The following is a 23,037-nucleotide window of genomic DNA, read 5'->3' on the forward strand; positions in this document are numbered from 1 at the left end:
CATGACGAAGTGACACAAAAACACACATACAGAGATATTTACCTTTCTTTAAGTAGAAAAATGTCTGTTATTCATTGACAAATAATTCTCACAGAGCTTCTCTTCTTGTTTATTGTCTAATAACCTACAGTCTGTGCCAATAACTGGTGGATTCCATCTACAGGGGTCACCTGTACATCCCGCCCCTCTACTATTCTGATTGGCTGACGTGTTGGTAACAACCAATGCAATTAAAGAAATATCATGATGGACAACCTCATGCCCCCTGACCTTAGGCTAAACACTGCTAAAATGAACTGTATTATACATTCAAATTTACAGTTTTTAATGAAATACCTTTTTAAACATTTAAGACTGTGTATTAATCTCTAGTTATTTAGATATTTATTTGTCTAAAGTGAACCATGTATAATAACTAGACCCTTAGTATAATTAGTTAATACCAACTCTTGGGCTTGGAACAAAAAAATAAAATAAAAAGTAGGTCATAAGCTAGCTAGCCAGATGATTATGATAACATTAACACACTTAATCCATTCTTTAGCCTACTCTTTTGCTCTTGTTTTATTTTTTAGAAAACCACCCTCCAAACTCTTTTAAAGTATCACTTTTCCAGCTCCACGTGTGCCGCTTCAACATGAAATTTGTTTGCTAAGCTATGACTGGATAATCACTGTTTGAGTGAGATGTTTAGCTAACAGTGTGTTCTTTCCCTTTTCACTGACCCACTGCTGTAAATCATCTAACAGCAAAGTCACTCTGAACAGACACTTCCACAGTATCGCCCATGGAGCATGTCATGTTCACAAAAGTTATGAAATCCACATGCATAACGATTACGGTACTGATACAAACAACCGTTTTAAATATGCTTTCATGCTGCAGGAATTTCCTGTCAATAATTCTTTCATTATCACTGTAAACATGACACTTCCTCTGTGATGTTTACTGTGTTCCTCGTATAAAAAACACTGCCTGTGTATAACTTCATTTAGTCTATCTGGCAGGGAAGTGAAAAAAGGCAATGCTGAATGCAACTTGACTTTATTCTATGCCAGAGAAAGATCAGCTCTCTCCTCTCATAACAGCAAAGTGTCAGACTTGCTATCAGTCCTTAGCAGAGTGTGAAGTATCCCAACTCTTTGATGTGTTAAATATGAAATCTGACCAAAGAACAAAGCAGCTGTCAGCAAGCAGCACGTGTCAAAAACAATCCACGCCAGTTTTTATTGAGTTTCTGTCATGCATGCATCTGCTGTGCAGACACTGAGGTGTGTTACAGTATCGCCATGCTAACAAAGACTTCAGACAGTCTTCAAAAATAAACATCACAGGATTCAGTTGTCTTCATCAAAAGCCTGCTGTTGATCCTCTGCAAATACAGTCTGATGTGCACCTTTTTGTCTGTGAGATCAGGTTCTTTTGTCCAGACCGCTTTGGGAAAAGGTTAAATGATTTGGTGCAACACAGTCAGAAGTGTTAGTCTCAACATTGTACTATGACCTAGAGAATATGACTTTAACTTTGTCAAAGGTTCTCCACATTAACAGCAACACAATCACTGGATCACAAATCACACAGTGTAAGTTATGGGAGTTACATGCTGTGTCTCTCATGACATTGAGGGAGAAGGCGAGAAGGTGCTTGCTGAGTGTGTAGCCATGCTGTGTTGCCCAAATAGATACGTTCCATCTGAGAGTGATGCAGCCTTCGGAGTGATCCTGCTAGACAGATGAGTGCTACTTGAATGTTAATGAGGGCTCCTTTAGACACGCATAAATTAAATGATTAGATGTCTGCAATCATGCAAGGTCCTTAGGTGTCCCCTATTTATGGCATTCGAAATGTAGCTGCCTTTATTTACGACATGTCTCCCCTGCACAGGCTTCGCCACCTGAGCAGCCTAATGCTTTCAAAAGACGAGTTTTTTAATGACCTGCAAATGAATCACTCTGGCAGAATCGTAAGAGAAGTGGAGCCCTCCCCCTTTCTGAAAACAAAAAAGGAAAATTGTACCATCCTCTGAAAAGCTTGCCGGTGTCTAGAATAAAAACTGTGCTACTGGAAGTAAAGGATGCAGTAAAACATATTTGTTTCAGAGATGCTACTTACTGAAAGATACACCGTCTCAGAGGACAGCACAGGCTGTGAATGCAGTCACCTAACAATGAATCTTCTGCCTCCCCGATTCACACGTTCTTCATTGTCGTTTTCTAGTTGCAACAACAGCTATTTTCATCTTCATGATTGCATTAATTACAGCATAACTCATGTCTCTTGGCTCCAGTAGTGTTTTCCCCATAGAAAACAGCATGTCAAGGCTTCAACAAAGGAAGGGAACAGTACATATACTCAGTTGGCACTTCATTAATCAACATAGGAAATCAGCACGGCTTGACACTCATCTAGCTCTGGCTGAATCCTCAACTGAAGTCACATTGTATTTTCTTTTAATGACGTCCATTTCATTCTGTTGTGAATATTACATTCACATTAATGTAAAAATCAAAGAGATGCAGCCACATAAATCCAAATAGCACTGTATGTATATATAAAGCCTCGCGATGGACTGCTAAGTGACTGTGATTCTATTGAATCATCGGGCACATTTTAAAGACTTCTCAGGGTCCCAAGAAGACCCTTGGGTGCACAAGCTGCAATAATGAGAAGCACCTAAGCTACAGTCGTCCACTCTCAGGCCAAAGTGAAGGTTTTTTTGTGGTGAGAGAGAAAGAGAGAGCGAGAGAAATTTCTCTTAAGATTCTCGCTTTTTTTCCCCCTCTATTTATTAGGGTAATGAATTTCCGACTGCAGTGCCAGTTCCACTGAGCCTGCTTCTCGGCCTAATTCTCTGTAACATTTCCTCATTGCCGCTGGGGAACATTATATGAAGGCAGGGCTTACAATACCATCAATATGCCCAAGACGACAATCGGACGTCTCATAGATATTAATGGAAGTGCAAATTAAATCAAAGTTGGAGTGCAGCTATCGGGGCTATGATCAATGCCTTTTGCACAGTCAGATTTAATATGGGGTTTGTAATTTGAGTATCCAAACAAAATGTGCATCTTAATGGGAAAGATGAAAGTAATCCCACATGGGGAGGAAATAATACATTAGCTGCATTGTAATTAGAGAACTCGGAGTGCAATGTTTCCCCGGCTCAGTATTAATGTTGAATAAAAGCCTGATACATTTACACTGTGGATACAGGATCTGGACATTTGAATTGTTTTGTAGACACCTCTTGAGATGTCAAAGGAGGCATCTTTAAAAAAAACCCAACACAATCATATTCATGTTGGCTAAATGCATTAGTATCAAACCTGATACAAGCAGTCAAGCAAAAATAAAGCACCAATCTATCATTGCTAGAACAACAAGAACACATGTGTGTTACTGCAGTCCTGGCATATAATGAAAGTAAAACACATCAGATATGTTGTGATTTGATTATCAAATATTTGATTTGATGATGAAGAAATTCTGTGTTTTAAAGCCAAGATGCTAAAAGAGAACACAACAAAAGTGAGTGAAACATGGTTTTAGTAAAAACCTCTTAATAATGCATGCTAATGCACTGTGCAAGTAACATCACATGGATTCAAACATAATGTAATGTAATAATGCAGCTTGACAAAGTCCTCACACTTTTATTTATTGGCAATCCATCTGAGTACACACAGCAGCCAGTTAAAGTGACCTCATGTGAAGTCAGCAGGTAGCATGAGGAGCACAAACAGCAAAACAGCTTTTCAATGAATAACACATGAGATAACAAATATTGGTAGACAGTGATCCAGTGCCTTCAGCGAATCAAGAGCAACATGCACACATGTGCACTCACGTGAGAACACAACAAGCTAATCAGACTTGATGCAACCCCTCATGAACATACTGAAACTGCAGCCAATAGTCGGTTCAATGCTTTTGTCAGAGAAATTTAACTTCATTAAATGGACATAAACTATGAAATTATTTGTCTTGTCTTGTTTGTCATTTCTATCTAAGAGGAATAGATTTAGGAAACACGCTTATTTGCCGTCTTGCCAAGATGAGAAGATTACTTGTATGTATGTGCAGAAAAGTGGTATCAATCTTCTTATCTAACTCTTGGCAATATAGCAAATTTCCCAAAATGTCAAACTATTCCTTTAAGACACAGCATACATCATCAATAACAGATCTGTTTACACACTAAAGCTGAAATGTCTCAGTCCACAGTTTGTAACTGCTGCATAGTAAAATGGCTTGTTTATGTTTTCAAGCTACTCTCTTTGTTCATTTTAATGGATCTTAGATATTTTCTTCAAATAAATGAGTTTTTAAAGCAATGCCTGACACAGTAAAGTTTTACATGTATTTTGAGGGAAAATGATTCAATGTTTTTGCAGCAATTTGGATCTGATTTTCTATCATGTAATCAGCCAAATCAAACCGTCTTAGGCCATTAAGTTTGATGTTCATACAGCAATATTAGGCCTTATTAGAAGCTAAATGTTGACATTTCCTTTTGCTGTTGCGCAGCCCCACCTCTGATGATAGCATCAGAGGGCTCAACTCAATTTATAAGGGGGTAACATTTCATCTTCAAACACCTCACTGAGTAGGTATGTACCAGCACACTATGATCCATCGATAAAAGTGTATTGATATTGTCAAATGTTAATATGTCATCCATAAACCCTTGGGTCCTCTTGTCACCAGGACACAGCCCGCTCAGCAACACATATTGCCTCACTGTGTTGTTCAGCATCGACCCGGGTCTCCCTCCGCTGTAAAACGTTGCATGCCGTGACAGACCTGAGCATTAATCAAAGTTGATTTGAAGTGCGAGGGCACAAGTGCCTTTTTCTGCTGGGGAACTGTTTAGCACAACAGCGCTATGTACAACAGGGTTCCACTCTTCAGTGTAATGGTAGCAAAAGGAGGTCATAAATAATGGATTCAAGATCACTTACACCTCATGAAGCAGGCTATGGCATTCGAGGGGATATCATATTTTGCTTCTCAAATTATAGATTTGCCTCTTTCGGCTGCAATTGTAAAACAAAACAAGACCTTTCCAAGAGGCCTTTGAAAGAGTTTAATGTGCTGCAAAACAGGACGGCAAAACAACAGTTTAGACACTGCCACTGACTGATGATAGTGAATAGCACTGCAGGTAAAAGAAGCTTTTGGTCTCTGTGAAGGACAGTTTGATTCCCTTCTGGTAGACTTTGGGATGCAACAAGCATTTTTATTTGCATTCAAAAGTCAAAATAAACCATGCTGCGTGCCCCAACTTCACCTTTATTCAACTTGTAATGAAATACACTAAGTCCTGTTTGTCTTTAGTAAAGATTTGGTCCATAGATGCAAATGGATATTGCATTTTACCAACCCGTGTTATAGATTAATATTTGCACTTCGTTGCCTCTGCACTTAAACAACTACCTCAATCTCCTCTTGACAGCCGATGGACTGATGAATTTTTAATGCATTTGAAATGTAACTGTCCACTATCAAACCTAATTTAATTGAAAATATATTAGTATTTATTCAGCATTTCTTTGCCATGATCAGCTGTTTGCACACTAGAATTGGAGAGGTATTCTTATTTCATAATTATCTCTCCACATACACATAAGGCAGAGTTCACTGTTATTACCTTTAGATGATAGCAAATAATGTGATAACCTCTTGTTGTAACTTAGCGTCGGTGCTTTCTCTGCCTGCCTTTATACTGCCCATCAGTGGCAAGACGGGGAAGTGACCTAGAAGTTGCTTTCCTCTGAACAAATTCAGCAAAAATCTTGCATGCACACATCGTGGCAAAGTTGGATATTTCACCATAAAATATGAGGATAAGAATCACAATAATTTCTAATGTGCCAATGCAGCTGGAGATAAATAGCACAGAGCAGAGGACATGATCAGATCTCACTCCATATCTTAATGGGATCCTCTCACATGCCATTCCCATTAATGACCAATCCCCCAATTATGTAAATCAGAGAATAGTCGCTAACAGTGAGAAGTTGAAGTTGTTCACATAAACAGCAACAGTGTCACATTGCAGAGAGAGCTAATTGGCCACTACTTTTCATATAATTGCAGCGACTGGGGTCACGTCCTCAGCTAACCTCTCCTTTAAGTATTGTTTTTCAGCACACAAACAGTTAATGGAGCAATTAAGATGGCGCTCACAAGCACCACTTGTGAGGACCATTTGGACAGAAAGAGCCGGAAAGAGGCGGACTGGGATGCTGTAACCCCCGCGTATGGTACACAAGAGTCTTAGACCAGAGGGAGAGGGAGTCAAGGTGCATAAAGTGCACATTGTGTCTCACTGATAACCCTTTCTGCTGTGAATGGTAACCAGTGGCCATCACTGAATCACTGTATTAGGTAATTTCTGGAATCTTGTTAGAACATTTAAACCCAATAACTACAAGGTTTTACTTGTGGTGCCAACATATACAATAGCTTATACTATATACTGTATTCTAGTTCATTTGGTTATGTAAAAAAACACATTTGTAGTCAGTCATGCATGTTACTTGTTAAATGTCATTCCCTTTATTGTCATGTAAGGCACTTTAAACTGCATTTGTATGAAAATGCAATGCAATAATGCAGTAAAAAAAAAGTACAAAACCAAACTTTTCAAGTATGCACTTTTGCAATAGATACAATAAAAAAGATCAGTTTCTTTTCAATGACATGTAAGATAGACACTGACAGTTACATTCAACAGATAAGTTGTGTGTTTCAACAATATTTGATGTATAAAATACTATCACGATAACATGCTATAGAGAAAAAATTGTGATGAAACAATTCGGACGTTAAAGGCAAAGTAACTCTTTTTTCTCTATCTCACGAACTTCACAGATATTTTCTCAGTAAGTTTCTCAAGTTGACAAGTGTTCTTCACAGTCACAGTCATAGCACACATGACAGAATTTAACTTATTCGGGACGCACAGAGGACAAAATCATGTCATCGTACTGAGGTATTTAACTGACCAAAAGTTATGACACTGCAGTAACATTTAAACTAATACTGCTGTGAATGTGTCAAAAGGAAATACAGTAACATGGGGTGCCAGCTATTTCTGAGTCTAACACCAGGAGAGTGAGAGGGAAGAAGAAAAAAATAAACCCCAGAAAGTTCTCATCTCTTCATCTATCCCCCCTTCTACCACAGACTTTGCCCACCCTCTATGACTAAGTTATGCCCTGTCATGTAGTCGGAGGCGTCAGATGCCAAGTAGACCACTGCAGCTTGCAGGTCTGTCACTTGAGCCAGTCTACCAGCAGGGATATCTGACAGCCAGCGCTTCACCAGAGGCCTCAGATTCTCCGAGTGGATGAGAGGGGTGTCAACAATCCCCCTGAAAAGAACGACAGAGAAAGTGAGGGAGAGAAAAGGGGGAGGGAGAAAAAAAAAAAAGACCACAATGAAATCAGAAGGCATCACAGTTCAGAGCCAGGACTGACAGCGTAGTTTCAGAGCCACCACTTTGGTGACAAAAATAAACCCAATTATCCTTTGAAGAAAGGGCATGGCATAGCATCTCTGATGATATTTACTGTGGGACTGTTGGCACTTTAATGACTGGCACATCTCAGGAAGAGCCCACGGGTATAAAGGGGACGTCTGGTATAATTTGCTCATAGCCTTTGGTTAAGTACTTATTATATGCAACTCCCTCGTATTTCTGCTCTGGTTCCTAATTGAAATGGGCTTGAACTACTTTCATGCTGAGATGGGACTTAATGTTGGTTGAATTTATAAGGAAACAGGTGTGCCGCTTTTGGTTTGGTGGCTGCTACTGGTGTCTAATAGCGCTTTTGACACTGTTACTCAGTCACAACAAATGCAAGTTCTCCTCTGTATGCAGTAAAACATCACAGAGCTTACATTTAAATAAATATGTCAACACGCCTGCTCGCGCCTAATGCGAGACGACTCCTGACTTTTCAAACAATCGACGTGACAGTGACTAAAAGCCGTAAGGCCCAAATCACTGTCTATGTATCCCGGCGCCTTGATATGGAATTCCAACATTTGGCTAAATTAGCACTTCCAAGGAGCGTGTGACACCTTGGTTAACATATTCCACCTCAATTATATTTCTCTTCAGCTGCCCTGTTATCTGGAACCTTTCCTGGCAATCAGAGGTACTGTTTTCCCTCAGCCAATTTTCTAGATAATGCAGCTTATCACCGCTGCGGCTAAAGTTGCCAATGGAATCAGGCTCCAGTCAACCTCATGAGCGCTAATTGTGTCCCTTTTTTATGCATATTTACCGACTGTCACTTCAAAGAAATCAGCGGCCCATTGAGACACCCAGTTAGCGAGGGGAAAAGAGAATTGCTTCTTTGCAAATTAAAATTAGCAAACAAGCTGCCGATAAATAAAGCTGAGTGCGGCGCGTGTGTGTGAGGGCTTTGTTCTGGGGCTGTGACTGGGCCTGGCTCGCCCCGTGCCACCGGACGGATTTGCTCAAGGATGGCAGGGGCTAAGGGATGCTCCGCTTAACACACACAACCCCCCCCCCCACCACCACCCCCCCAACACCCACCCTCCAACACACACACAGCCCTTCCTGTGTTCTCCTCTTTTCTTCCTTCTGCTCAGCTTCGCAGACAAATAGATACAAACAAGGCGCTATTGTTGCGCCGACACTTGGAGTGAGGTTGCAAATTTGATTCCCTAATTGAATAGAACAATTAGAGCAAGTGTTTGGTTGATTCATCCCTCAAGACGTCATCTAATTAAGCACTGATGCATTGTTTGAGGACTTAAATTAGCGCATCATTCTCAAATGGGGCTCTTCATATGAAAGCAAACACACTAATCACCACTTTCTTTCGCAGCTCTGTGCTGTACAACACTCAAGGTGGACCGGCGCGTTTTTGGCACGAAGACTAAAGCTGAGAACAGACAGCACTTACGGCGAGATGCAGTTGACACGCACTCCTCTGTCGATCCATTCGGTGCCCAGAGTCTGAGTCAGTTTGACCACTCCAGCCTTGGAGGCGTTGTAGGAAAGTTGCTTCTGGGGATGGGGGACTGCAAGGTGGAGGGAGGACAAGAAAATCAGTTAGCCAAGCGATTAATAAAGATAACATTTACTGGCAAGCAATCAATAAAGAAAAGGGTTTCTTTTTTCAAAAACACAATAGTTCCTTTTCTCAGAAAAAGGTGCCAACTTATAGATTTTATATTACAGCAGATGTGGTTTCTTGTAGATTCTACATAAAAGCTTCCATTAGCTGCTGGGGACTCTGAGGATGGAGCTATATAAAATTAATTGCTTATAATGTCCAGTTATGCTCTGTCCTCAGCAACAAAGGCAGGGAGCCATTTGTTTGCCTTGACCATCACAGATGCTGCACACTGCATGGGACTGCCGAGACAGGGGCTCATTTTCTGCTGGTTGATTAATCATCACAACAAAGGCTCCAAGTTACATACAACTTTAGTAGTTAACCTCGTCACCCGCCGATCTGACTGCCAAATGGCTTCAATGTGAGACCGGGATGATAAATACCGGCCAGCTGCGGAGAGGCAGGGACCGATCCTGGGGAGAAAGGCTGGAGCATCCCGCATATATTGCTCGGGTAAAAAAAAAAAAAAAAAAGGGAGGAAAAACGTGCGGCAAAAAGTGGTAGAAGTTGGAAACTGCTGAGGAAATAAGATGTAAAGGGTGGGACGACGGGCCTGTAGCTGAAAGTAAGGTTGAGTGGGATTGACTGGAGTATGGCGAGATAGGGGAGGGAAGGTAAAGTTGGGCTGGGCTGGATAAGGGTAGGCTAGGACCTCAGAGGAGCAGGCGAGGAGGAGCAGAGCCCAGGGCTTACACGCAGATTGAAGGTGAAATCCGACTTATCAGGACAGGAAACACAGCTCAAAATGCCTAACAGCACTAATCCTCGCTCAAGACCTGATGATACGGCCCCAAAATACCATTCAGAAAATGCCTTCATCCTTTAAATAAACCTGCATTGATGTTTTTCGCCGTCTTAAAGAGCAGTAATCCCCAGAGAAGGGAAAAGGAGGTAGAAGGAGAGCATTCACCAAAGCCCTCTTTAACATTCACCCTGCTACTTATTGCCCATTTCAAGTGGTAGAAAACATGCTCTTTATCAGGCACGCCTTTTACATTTGGAATTCTTCGGAGCTGATAAGGAGTTCAAATGATGCACTCTTTTTCCCCAGGATGCTGCTGCTGTTGTAATGTGCATTAATATGCGGTGGAGATCTGCAGGTATGAGTGTGAGAGTGTCACTAATCTCTCAGTAAGGTCATCACGTAGCCAAAAAAAGCGGAGTTGTGACCGTATCAACTTGGATATTTTTCCTGTCTGGGTGTCTTTGAGTTGCTTGGCCATCATTCAGCAAAATAGTGGTTGATGGTTGTGTGTGTATGTGTGTGTGTGTGTGCAGAGGGGTGGGGGGGGGGGGGGGGTGTGAGGTTAGCAGACACACACACATTCTATTCAGCAGATGGACAAAAAGCTGTCATTGTGCATTTTAATTGGGCATTTACGGCAGCTTTTTGGGCTTCCACTTGGCTAGAACAGGTCCCATCTGATTACACATTATGACAATATTATAACAGATGTCCAGACCAATAAAGTAAATTCCTGAAGGACTGTACGTAATGTGAGTAATTGATCATTTTTTTTATGTCGGCCTCTATTTGCCAGCATGCTCCTGTTTTACAGATTGCCCCTGCAGTCGGGACTGGGGCCCATATGGCACAGTGGTTTACTGGCGATTTGACTATACTGCTGATGAAGTGTTGCTGTTCCTCTGGAGGAACCTGTTGGAGGAGGAACATTTCACCGAGCTGCGAATTACACAGCTTTTTACTAGGCTCTCACTAAACTCGAAAAAGTGTCTTCCGCTGTTCAAACAAGGCCGCTGGCACAGGCTGGGGTTTTGCCGCTGCACAGGAACCCTCCCCTCCCAAGTTGGACCTCAGGTTGCCTTCCACATCCTCCAGACAGCTCCGCAGAGAGGGGGATGTTTATTATGATGCAAAACTGGCTCGGCGAGACGCAATCACAACACTTTGTGTTTGCAGCTATACCGTATGCAGGGGGTGGATGCATCTCTATACAACACTTTAACTGGGGTAAAAGTCGCTAAGGAGAAAAGCTGGTTAATCCTGTTTAAAAAGGCGCAGGTTCACCTTAAGTTTTCTCATAAACAGCAACACTGTAGGACACTTTAAGCTGATTTCTTTTTTCTTATTTCAACATTGCAGATGTAACGATCTAAACTCAGATATGACGACTTGCGGCCTGATGATAAAAAATATTTAATGTTAATATTTAATGTGATGTGTACTCCCGTATAGTACAAATGTATTTAACTTCCTCCCCCTCCTCCTCTCTGCCCAACACTCCACGCCAAATGGAGAGATTAAAAGCAGACATGGAAGGGCTCCAGAGAGAAGGTGGGGGAATAGAATCATCACTCACCTATTAGACTGGCCATGGAGGCTGTGTTGATAATCTTGCCGTATCCTTGCTTTAACATCACTCGACCTGCTGCCTAAGGCAAGGATTCAGGGGAGAGAGACACATTAAACACCTTATTATGGCATTGATATGCTACCAAAAACTCAAGCACAGACCAACACAAAAACATGTTAGTTTATCCTCGGAGACAGCAACAGCATTTTAACAACATTTGGGGTACTTGACTGGCTTACAAAGCTGCAACAAGGGCTGGCAGGGCATACACATATATATATATAGACATCAGACAGAGACTAGACACTTCAGGACTAATTTTAGTAACTACAGAGCAGCTTAAGCTAGTTAGTCCATCAGAAATTAGGTCAAATTCTTACTAGTTTTAACAGAAAAAGACAAGTGAAGGAATTGATTCTTCACAACCAATTTGGTTCTTTCAGCAAATATGATGACATTACAGAAAGATTTGTAATTGGCAACAAACTTGCCATTGTTCATTCAAAATATAATGTGCATTGTTGAATACTATTTAATAGGTTGGAAAACAGTGAGGCTGCATGTGTAAACATTTGGAGACTCTGGCTACATCGAAGCAAATTTGTTTGAATAAAAGTCTGACTTAACCCTTCTGGTGTTTTGTTTTGTTTCATGTTCATTAACTCTGTGTTCCTGGTCCAAAATGATCACCTCGTTGTAGCGAATTATAAATCCATAATAACACATATATTATTACCTATTGTGTTAGATCTTTTCTCAACTTGAGTTCTTGTGAACACTACATGTTTTGAACTTCTATTTACTTTTGTGGATTGTAGGCCTCATTGACCTGAATTTATACAACTTTGCAGCGTAACAGAAGCCTAATGTATGGATTATTTTGACTATAACAAATACTCAGGTGGAACATTTTGTGTTTTATTATCATTTTGTGTAATATTTTTACAAGGATATTTGTTTGAAATCCAATCATGATCAAAGATATGATCAAGAGCCTCAAATACAGTATATCACTTGGCCATCATGCTGCCACACAATGAATTGTGAGCAAGGCCTTAAAAAAGTCTAATTTGCCAGAGGTAAGTGAGGTGGGTGTGTGCATGTGTGTGTTTGCGTGTGCGTGCTCAAACACACATGCATGTGGGGTTCTGGGAGAGGAAGTGTGTCCATCTGATGAATGGGAAATGCGTTTGAACTCAATTTTATTCACTAATTCTAGTCTCACCCATTAATTTCTAATAACCGGTCATTTTTGACCGGGAACACCACAGCTGTACAAAAGTTAAATAAAACCTCCAAAAATTTTAATGAAAGTGATCCAAATTTATTTTGGGCGTTCAGATGACCCGTGTGGACAAAGTGATGAGACCTTGTGACGATCACATTAAATGAACTACATTTTTCAGACAGAAAACTTATCAATCAGTCCAGGAGGGTTAGTAATTTCCCTATTATCATCATCCCCATTTATTTCACATCCACCCTAGTCTACCTTTGCTTGATATGCTGTTTCTGTTCAAATGGAAACTTAGTTGGATTTGTGCAATAATTCAAGTTTCCCAAAGGTATTAGATAACCCAAAGAAAGCATATTATTAAAAGTAATCCAAGCAAGACATTAGGAGTAAATCACTGAAGTGAATTGTAACATCATGCTGAATTTCATCACAACTTTAAGTCTTTCAGCTGTATAGTCAAAAATGTCTCCTTTATCTAAAACCTATAGAAGTACGTCTGGTCTGGAAAACAAATCTAGTTAGCATTTGTCTAAAGCAACAGTGAAGCGTTTAAGTGTTTAGAGCAGCTAATTTTACGGTAGTATATGAAAGTCTTACGTCTTAATTTTTTTAATTAATTAATTGACTTTTAAGAAAACTATACCAGGATTTTGAGTAATATTTCCATTTCAATGTGTTTTTTGTCCTTTTCAAAAATGACATTTGTGCATGACACTTGAACAAAACAGTGAAGTGAATAAACTGTCTCTGTTATGGCCATAGTTTACCAAACACACACACACACACACACACATACAAGGCTTTTACAGCAGGTGATACACACCTGGCAGCACATGAACGTCCCCCTCAGGTTGACATTAAAAGTTTGGTCCCACTCCTCTAGACTGGTATCCTCGCTGGCTGAATTCATATTGATGCCAGCATTGTTACAAGCGATGTGGATCGCTCCCCATTTGGACACAATGTTGTCAATCATCTTCTGGACATCATCTGACTTGCTTATATCAGCTGTGATTGATATGGCATTGATACCTGTTTAAAAAAAACAAAAAGACAAATAACAGCAGTGTCTGTTATAATACTATGTACATGTGTCATTATGCATAATATGAACTGAATAGCTTGGGATGTGTAAGCAAAAAAAAAACTACTTTAAGAATAACAATAATGCACACCATGTTAAATAAACTAAGTTAATGAAACCTACTGCTATTACATGGGCTCTTGCTTTCTTTTTTTAAAAGGTGTGGGGCATTTCACTCTGTCATATACATAGTCTTCATAGAGCATGTTTGGCCAGGCTGAGTATATTTTATCCTGTAGTAGACTGCCATCTGCTGGCTGAAAACCTAAAACTCACCTCACTGACAACTCCTGATACTTTGAACACATTTTAAGTACACAGACACTATTCTAATGTATTCATGTCATGGATAGAGATAGTAGTAGTATTTAGTATGTCTATATAGTATAGTATAGTTGAGGGTTAACATGAGACAATGGGGTTGTTTCATCTTGCCACAGGAGTCTCAAGATATTTTCTACTGTCTGCATCCCCTCCAGTTACCAGCTGTCATGTATTTCTTTGAGTTTATTACTCCATCTACAGAGCCATTTATGGATCACTATTTCAGTTATGACACCAAACAAGAGTAGATACCATAAAAATCACAAAAACAAAAAAATAAAAGCACTGTTATGAAAACCAATATTTCTTCTTTGTCCTTCACTGTCTCAAAATAATAACATCACGTCAGTGTGAGATTATTGTGGACAGCTTTTACAACAACTGCACCTAGGCTGTCAGATAGACATTACAGGAGAAGCATGAAGCTATAGTGAAAATGCTAATTATTAATTAAATATATGTCTATGTTAATGTCAAATTAGTGATTGCCTCAACCATTTATATTACATAGAGATGAATATTAAAGATAAAGATTAAGTGAAGTGTGAACTGTGTCAGTCATCCATAGGGTAATCTTTTAAATCTAAACAGTTAGCACCTTTAAGAGCATCATGATAATACCGCTTTGAAAATAATATATTTTCAGGAAAGGTATTGTATAATTCAGATGTTAGCCTGCTATACAGTCTTAGGATACTTTCCTCCAAATGTGATTATTTTTTCTTCATTAGATCACACCGGCAGACAAATGATTTGGAAATGAAGGACTGAGAGATGCAGCAACGTTTAAAGTTATTTGCCTTAAATATAGGGGAAAGCTAGCATGGTCCTGATGTACTTTTTCTTTACATACCTCTGGATGTGTAATAAAGAAAAATATCTAATAATGTATGCTTGCTTTTTCAGTCCAATTCTATGAATGGTTTAAAGTTGTATTTTCATTTACTCTTATGTTGCAATTTTATTCATCATCATCTTATAGTGACTAACAAGAGTTTGTCAAAGATCTGTCTGTATAACTTGTTTTTTTATGTTGTTTTTGTTTAGCATGCTTATGGCCACGATATTCTTGCAAAATAAGTTTTTAATGTCAATGTTGTTCTAGTAAAATAAAATACTAAAAATTATGAATTTAGTCAACAGCATTCATGGTAGATTGACAAGTGAGTGACTATGGGAATAGGCCACTTGCAAGAAGTTAATGTAGACTTATACTAAAACTAGCAGAACTGTATCAAAGTAACCTGAAAATGGGCTCAACTGTATGATACTGCTGAGCTACTGTATTGGGGCATTGAAGATTGAGGAAGAAATGTATGTTCAACTAGCCAGCATGTAAACACATGGCAATCATTGTCAAATAGTATGTTTCTGTTAGGTTGGAAATCTGCTTGCTGAATACAATAAAAACAGTTCACACGGAGTTAAACCTGCAGTGCAGAACTTTTACGTATAAAGTCCTTTATTTTCAAGCCCTTGCCAAGCGAGATGACACCATACATAAATCCCTCTGTATTTCACAGTATACAGAGTTTTTTATCTGGCGCTGGCCATTTAGCCATTAATCGTGTGGTTCTTCTAGACATTCCAAATGATATTGAACTTAATGGATCAACATTAGAGCCACCTTTTCACAGCCACAACCAGTAAAGGTTACATTCAGAGGTGTACTGGCCATCGGGCATATTGGGATAAATCCCAGTGGATTGGCATCAAAATATACTTTTGCACTGGTGGACCATATATATGTTTTTACTGGCCCTCTCCATGTGCCTGTGATTCGGGGTGTGCATGTGTCTGCATGCCTGTGTCAGGCAATCACAGCCAAGGGCTCCCCTTTACTCTCTCTGCCAGAAGGGGGAGACAGAAATCTCTCACTCCCGCTTAAAGGGACAGTTTTACATTTTTTCCAAGTCTGTCTTGAAACAGCAGTCAGGTGCCCATATGCACACTGGATCAGCTTTTGCTCACTTTGCTCCTGTTCATACTGGACATAATGAGATCTCTTCCTTTGGGGGGAAAAAAGCAAGTTCTTGTTTTGTTCAAACCTGTATTTAAAAGCTTATCTGAAACTGATTTCAGCCATCCAGTCAAAACAAGTCATACAAAGAACATATCTTCCAATGTAAACTAGTGTTTTTGGTATCAAACCACCTCTTTGTGTTTCCCCAAACAGTGTTTTCCTGTTCAACTGCAATGAAAGTATAGTAACAAAAAGAGGGACTTTGACATTAAAAAGACTGTAAAGTTGGAAAATATCTAGTTGATTTGAGTGTTTTGGAGGCCTGAAGTTTCATATTATATTCAGATAAACTTTTAAATACATTTTTGCACTGGATAAGGTCTGGATGATAGTCTATGAACAGCATAATTGATTACAGCAAATAAAGCCTGTTTCAATGTTCTCTTGGGTGCTTGACTGTTGAACCTATCCTTTAAGGAATTGATGGTATCAGGAGTATGTTTAAGTTGTGTAAGTTTTGTGCATGTTACCTTTAAGTGTGAGTTCTGTGGTCACTGCTTCAGCTCTAGCTTGGTCCAGGTCTACAACAGCCACCTTCGCACCGGCCTCACCCAGAGCGTGAGCAAATGCTCGGCCTATGCCCTGCCCAGCACCTGTTACGTAGGCCACCTTTCCATCAAGACGCATCCGCTCGAGGATGGGGCGCCCCTTGACCCCACGGAAAACCTCATCATCTGTTATTTTACTCTGAACACAGAAACAAGACAAGCATGTGTAAAAGTGATGTTATTACTAGGAGACAGTTATCAGTGCAGATGTAATGACAGTGTGAGTCTATGTTCATACTGGCTCACTGACTTGTGATCACTGGTGTTCTCTAAACAGTAGCCTACCTGTGACCGGGAGCACTCAGAAGCCACAGATACCCGTCGGATAACACTGAGGCCGTCTCTAAGAGGGATGATGACCTGAGAAACGAGAAGGACATTGTTAACATAGAAAGCAACAACTGTCAAACACATACAGCAGTATTTAACAGTTTAAAAGATACCTGTTCCACGCGAGGATCATTAGAGACAAACTGGTTGAATTCTCGAAGAGCCAGTCCGTTCTCATCTGTGGTGTCTTTAAGATAAACCTTGGCTTTGAAGAGTGAGTTATCTACACATATGACCCCTTGCAATCTCAGCAGATTGTTGTCCAGGATGAAGTTGTAGTAGTTGATGTAATTATTTTTATCAGCATCGATGAAAACCATGTCAAACTGCTCACCTGAAGCAGCCAACTCCTGAAAAGGACACATAGATTTTAGGAGACTGATCATGTACCTCAAAGTTTATTAACTCACTACCACCAAAAAGGGAGAGTTGATGGTGCCCTGCTTAGCAAATATTTTCTGAATGGACCTTAAAAAGGATCTTCTCTGACAGTCAGCATTGTTATTATTTATTTTCTCACACCTTCAAGGTGTCCATTGCAGATCCAGTCCTGACACTTATCTTCTTGCCATGTGGAGACTTGTCAAAAATGGGTTGAGCAAACTCTTTAAGGTATGGCTCCAGCTCGCAGGCAATTAAGCAGCCGTCTTCAGGAAGCCCTTCGGCCATAGACAGAGCTCCGTAACCAGTGAACATTCCGATCTCCAGGACCCTCTTGGCTTGACTCATGTGGATTAGCATCTTCAGGGTCTGGCCTGTCAAAAACAAACCAGAGGACAAGTTATCACATGTTAAATTAGTAAATGTGATAGAATATGAACAGCACTTAAGTTGATATCCAACCTTCAACGTGTCCAGTGATGCACTCTTTGGGGAGCCGGAACATAGTTTTGCCCTCCTTGTGCACCTGATCCCAATCATGAGAGACTGTTTTTCTACAATCAAGTGTGAATACAAATATTAGCAACATTTATTTATTTATTTTTATTTGGAGTTAATGATAATGTGTACAAAGCAAAGACATACTTGTAAAGCTCTGCCAGGGGTTCACTCTCCTGCGTGGTCATTATCTCCAGGTAGTCATCCAGACCTCTGGCTATGTCCAGAGCCTTCTGCAGGTGACTTGCCAACTCATCTGGGACATTACCACTTGCTGCAGCTATCTCCTTGGCTTTTGTCAGGAGATCCACAAGAACTTCCACTGGGGTATCAGGAACTGGTAGAATAACAAAATGTAGTTTCAGTTAAGTAATGAATGGACCTCGTTCTTGTTCCAGACAATATGATGTCGGGCTATCAATCTGATCTACCAGATTGTTATTGGTGCAGATACCGATTTCATTATAAAATTCATGTATCTTCCCTGAGCCATGGCAGACTCAAATTTTAGCGCTACAGGAGATTAACAGGAGAGGAAAAAAGAAAAAACAAAGTTCTGATACACACATCTGTATTCAGTTTTTTTTAGTTTTCTGTAGTATTTTTGGTGAAATATTGAATCATTTAAATATTTATTGAAATAAAAAGTATGTGAGTTAAGAAGTTTAGAAGGAAAATTTCTGCTTTTTGTAAGACGTCAAAAGACTAAATCTTTAACAATGTGTTGGATTTTAAAAGCTTATGTTATCTGTCAAGTCTTGATCTGAAAAGTAACTAAAGCTGTTAAATAAATATATATATTCCCCTCTGAAAATTAGTGGAGTGAAGCATAAAATGGAAATGCTAAAGTAAAGGACAAAGGTTACTTAGTTAATTTCCACCACTGCCAAAACTTCATTACATCCATTTACTCTCACGCGAGACAAAAAAAGCTCATATTTAAGAGGCTGGAACAAGGCAATTTTATCAATTTTCATATGTGTCACATATAACAGCAGTGAGGGACAAACAGCTGTCTTCTTCCCTGTCAAGCTGACCTGGTTTTATGATTGTTTCCATAGAGACAGCGATAAAAGTGAACAATCTTATTGTGATGTCGTGAACAGGGACAAGGTCGCCTGGGCACTGTCTGAATGACAGAGTGGTTCAACACTTTGCTGTGGCATTTCACTGGCTCAACACTGACACTCTGAATTGTGACTGCTATCGCCACGTCCAATTAAGTTTGTGTTTGTCAGTAAATCTATTTGCATTACACATCCATATCTCCTACAGTTTCTTAAGGTAAGGTAAGGTACAATAAACTTTATTGATCCTCTTAAGTCAGGGGTGTCAAACTCATTTAAGTTCAAGGGCTACATACAGCCCAATTTGATCTCAAGTGAGCCATACCAGTACAACCATTGCATAATAACCCACATAAATACATGTCATATATATTCAAACTTTACTGTAATAACCCATCTATTTACAAAACAGATGAACAGCCTGAGATGCAATTTCAACGATATTATGTCTCAGTTTTTTCACCACTGCCCTAGGGGGAAAATGACAAATTCAAGGTTTCTGTAACAAATGACATGCACACATATTTGCATAGCTTGGGTCAACTTGCCACCTTAGAGGGGAGGGTCACTGAAAGTTAATACATTGTTTTAAGTGTTCTTTAACCTTTATCCTATGATGAAACATTTCTATCTTGATGAGAGGGGTCCTTTTCATGATGACAATACCCCCATCTAAAGGGCACAAAGAGTCACTGAACTGAATGGTTTGACGAGTACGAAAATGATGTGAATCATATGTTACACCAAATGAGGGAATATATTTTGGAAGAATGATATTCATCTCTCCAGTAGAGTTCTGAGACTTGTAGAATCAATGTCAAGGTGCACTGAACCTGTTCTGGTGGCATATGGTGGATAAATATATATATATATATAGTTTTATTATTTATTTTTTTCAGTTTTTGTTAACATTGTCAGAAAAGGTGATAATTCTAGTTATACTAAGTAGTGATGGCATACTGGGGTGCATGTGCATTATATTGAATGGTGTTCCTAATATTTTGCCCCCCTCATGTATGTTGGAATGGACAAAATATTAGAAACACCATTCAATATAATACAGGCTTGAACATCACCACCACCCACTGTAACCTCAATAATAAATATAAAGCAGAATTATCACCTTTTTGACAATGTAAAAAAAACCAAACCAACTGGAAATGCAGAGCTGAGCTGAGCTGAGCTGAGCTGAGCTGGTGTATTGCATTGAATTAGAGTGCACAGGTTTACCTAATGAAGTGGCCATTGACCGTATTGACAGGAGACATGTGACAGACAGGTGTCTTAGTCTCTACTCTACTGGAGCGATGAACACCATTCTTCCCAAAATTCAAATGTTTGGTGTGTTGTTTAACAATAAACTGTGAACTCCCTGTGATTTCGTCCATAGATACCTATATAGGTTACATATAATGTTACAGCATAGCCTACAGCCATCTCCTTAAGTTCATGTAGTGGATATGTATGAAATAAGGCGCAGCGATACTCACTGGACTACTACCTGTTAAGCCTTTCTGATATTTAGGCTACTCTAACTAACCCAACCACGCAAAAGTCAGATAACAATCCTAACTTACCTTTTTCTGCTGGCATGGTGCGATGAGCGTTTATGGGCGTGACGAAGTCCACAGCTTTCAGCCCAAAATGGGTATTTCGCGGTGGTGAAGTTTGTGTTATATCACAGCAACTGTGTTGAATGAAAGGGGAGTAACTGACAACTTGCACAACGCGAGAGAGCAGGCATTATCCAACAGTGTCGCACGTGCTCGATGCGCGTTCCTTACTGTGGATTTTCATAACTTGTGAGAAACGCAGTAAACGTGGTCCAGGTGTATTATGAAACAGGCTTACTTAATGGAAATTCCATCAATCTGTGAGCTTCAAAATGATTTCATATTTTTCTTTGAGGGGGACCAGGGTGCTGATGGTGTTGAAACCACATGAGCAGCCATGACCAGTTGGAGTTCTTGAAATGACTGGAGTGCCTGAAATGATATTGCTATTTATATCCGTGCACTATTCACCACAAGGAAACATGAATGAGAGTGTTTGTTTCAAGACGCTGCTTGTCAGAAAAATAGCAGGTGCCAATATTGGTGTTGGTTGGTAGTGAGAGTTTTAACTGAATCCTACTTGTTTCTTTATTGATACAAAAGTGCATGCCTGTTTTGAAATATGTCCACTAATATTAAAATACTTAAAAAAAAGAATAAATAAAAAACCATACCACATTTAACTCAAATATTGACTCAATAACATCTGCCTTCCATTTAGGCAATTTCAGATCCCTCATATTGTGCATTCTGGCACTGGAGGCATATTTTATATAATTATTGTAATGTCAACTGTGAAAAATACTTGACTTCATATTACACAAGTAATGCACACTGGGTGAGGCTTTTTTCCTCCTTTTTTGTGCTAAAACAGGATCAGTGGACTGATTTATGGGTAACAAAACAAAGAACAAACTTATACTAAAAATAAACTAAAAAGGTTCCATTGAGAATTGCAGAGTTTGGTGTGTATTTGCCACTATGAGAAACCTCATTCACATTAGGAAAGGTTAGGGGAGGTTAGGATTAGACAATGGCATCAGACATTTGATGGTCTTAATCTCATCATACTGGGTCAAAGGGCTGTTTTTTTTATTTGGCTTTAGTTTTTATCTGTAATTTTATGCAACCTTGCATTGAAGGCTATACTGTGTATTTTCATCAATTGTGCCCTGCTAAAAATCCACAACATGCAGTTTAAAGTGATTTCTAGCAACCGCCACATCTACTATATCTCTTGTTTTGTGTCTTGTTGCTACTAGCTTGGAAGACTTAGTGAGGACCTTAACCTCAGTTCACCAGAGATAACCCAGAAAAGATGTGAGCTATGTCTGGAAAGGATGTCACACATTTGGTGGCCTTGTTTCTTTCATCAAGCTCAGTTCTTTCTCTTTACAGTGAATGTGTGTTGGGTAGGTACATTTGTTTTTTTGGCCAGATTTTGGGTAGCTTCCACAGTCAGAAGGTTATATCCCAATACTTTTTCCTACTTATAGGCTTTTATTTGACTACTTTTTGTCATAAATTTGGGATAGTGTACAATACAATACAATAAAATCAGTTGAACTATATATCAATTCCCATGCCTATGAGAAATGGTTGGTAGAACTGCTATACACCATGGCACAGAGGGAAAAAGCCCTGTGATGGACTGCACATATAAAGCAGTGAAAACAACAACAAAAGTTAAAACAATAGGTGACACTGGTATTCAAACAAAAACTGTATTGGGCTCTGTCTAACTTTTTAGCTAAACCAGAAATTTCACATTTAAGGGATTTAAAACACAGTTATAATATATATGCACTACCCGAAAGTGCATATCCAATTTACAGATTAAAGACAATTACACTGGTTGTATGTAAGAGGAGTACCTGTGTAAGCTTAGTCGGAAGAATTTTGTAACATCCAGATATTCCAGCTCTGCAACCAAGTCAAACAAGTTCTGAGAAAAGCACAGGAGACTGAGCCATATCAGATGTTAATGATAGTTGTACTAAAGTTGTATACATCCATCATTTCATTATAGTTATTAATAAATCAATCCATTCTGGTTCTGGTTTCTAAATGTAAACTGTGGAGTTTTTTTAGTCATGTACAGACATGCCTACTCAAGCTTTCACATTATTTCTCTCATTGACAGATGCCAATAATAATGTAATAAGAAATGTTGAACTGCACCAGCAAAGGTAAAGAAGAAGCAAGCTTTGATAAGAAACACTGAATTTGAGTCACACTGTTGCCCAAAGCTTAAACTTCAGCTACACTAATGTCAGAGCAGTTTTGCTGTAAACCTTCAGTATCACTGAAAAGTAATATTAATATTTTTGTGGTGTGAATCTCATAACTATTGTCCTTTCATGTTTTCATATTTAAATAGAGATTTTGTGAGTTTTTTGGAATCTTTTGGGCTTAAAAAAAAGAAAATGTTTGATTTGACTGTCAAGGTCAAAACAATGTCATTTGTCTTCATTTGTAAAAATATTGGCATTTTGAGCTAAAGGATTTATTAA

At 39.3% G+C, this 23,037-nt stretch overlaps 1 protein-coding gene across 1 annotated transcript; it reads right to left on the reverse strand.

Annotated features, from left to right (window-relative positions):
- Nucleotides 1-7,185: 7,185 nt before the first annotated feature.
- On the reverse strand, nucleotides 7,186-20,564 carry zgc:113054 (uncharacterized protein LOC541322 homolog). Its single transcript, XM_053315478.1, has 12 exons — nucleotides 20,549-20,564; nucleotides 18,359-18,417; nucleotides 18,052-18,248; nucleotides 17,869-17,960; nucleotides 17,548-17,780; nucleotides 17,139-17,375; nucleotides 16,981-17,055; nucleotides 16,618-16,834; nucleotides 13,540-13,748; nucleotides 11,486-11,558; nucleotides 8,949-9,066; nucleotides 7,186-7,381 (listed from the first exon to the last, which is right to left on the reverse strand). Exons 1-12 carry the CDS (start codon nucleotides 20,562-20,564, stop codon nucleotides 7,186-7,188), a joined length of 1,722 nt encoding a protein of 573 aa, XP_053171453.1.
- Nucleotides 20,565-23,037: the final 2,473 nt, after the last annotated feature.

The sequence above is a fragment of the Scomber japonicus genome, chromosome 3, assembly GCF_027409825.1.
Source record: "Scomber japonicus isolate fScoJap1 chromosome 3, fScoJap1.pri, whole genome shotgun sequence".
In the NCBI taxonomy this organism is placed as follows: Eukaryota; Metazoa; Chordata; class Actinopteri; order Scombriformes; family Scombridae; genus Scomber; species Scomber japonicus.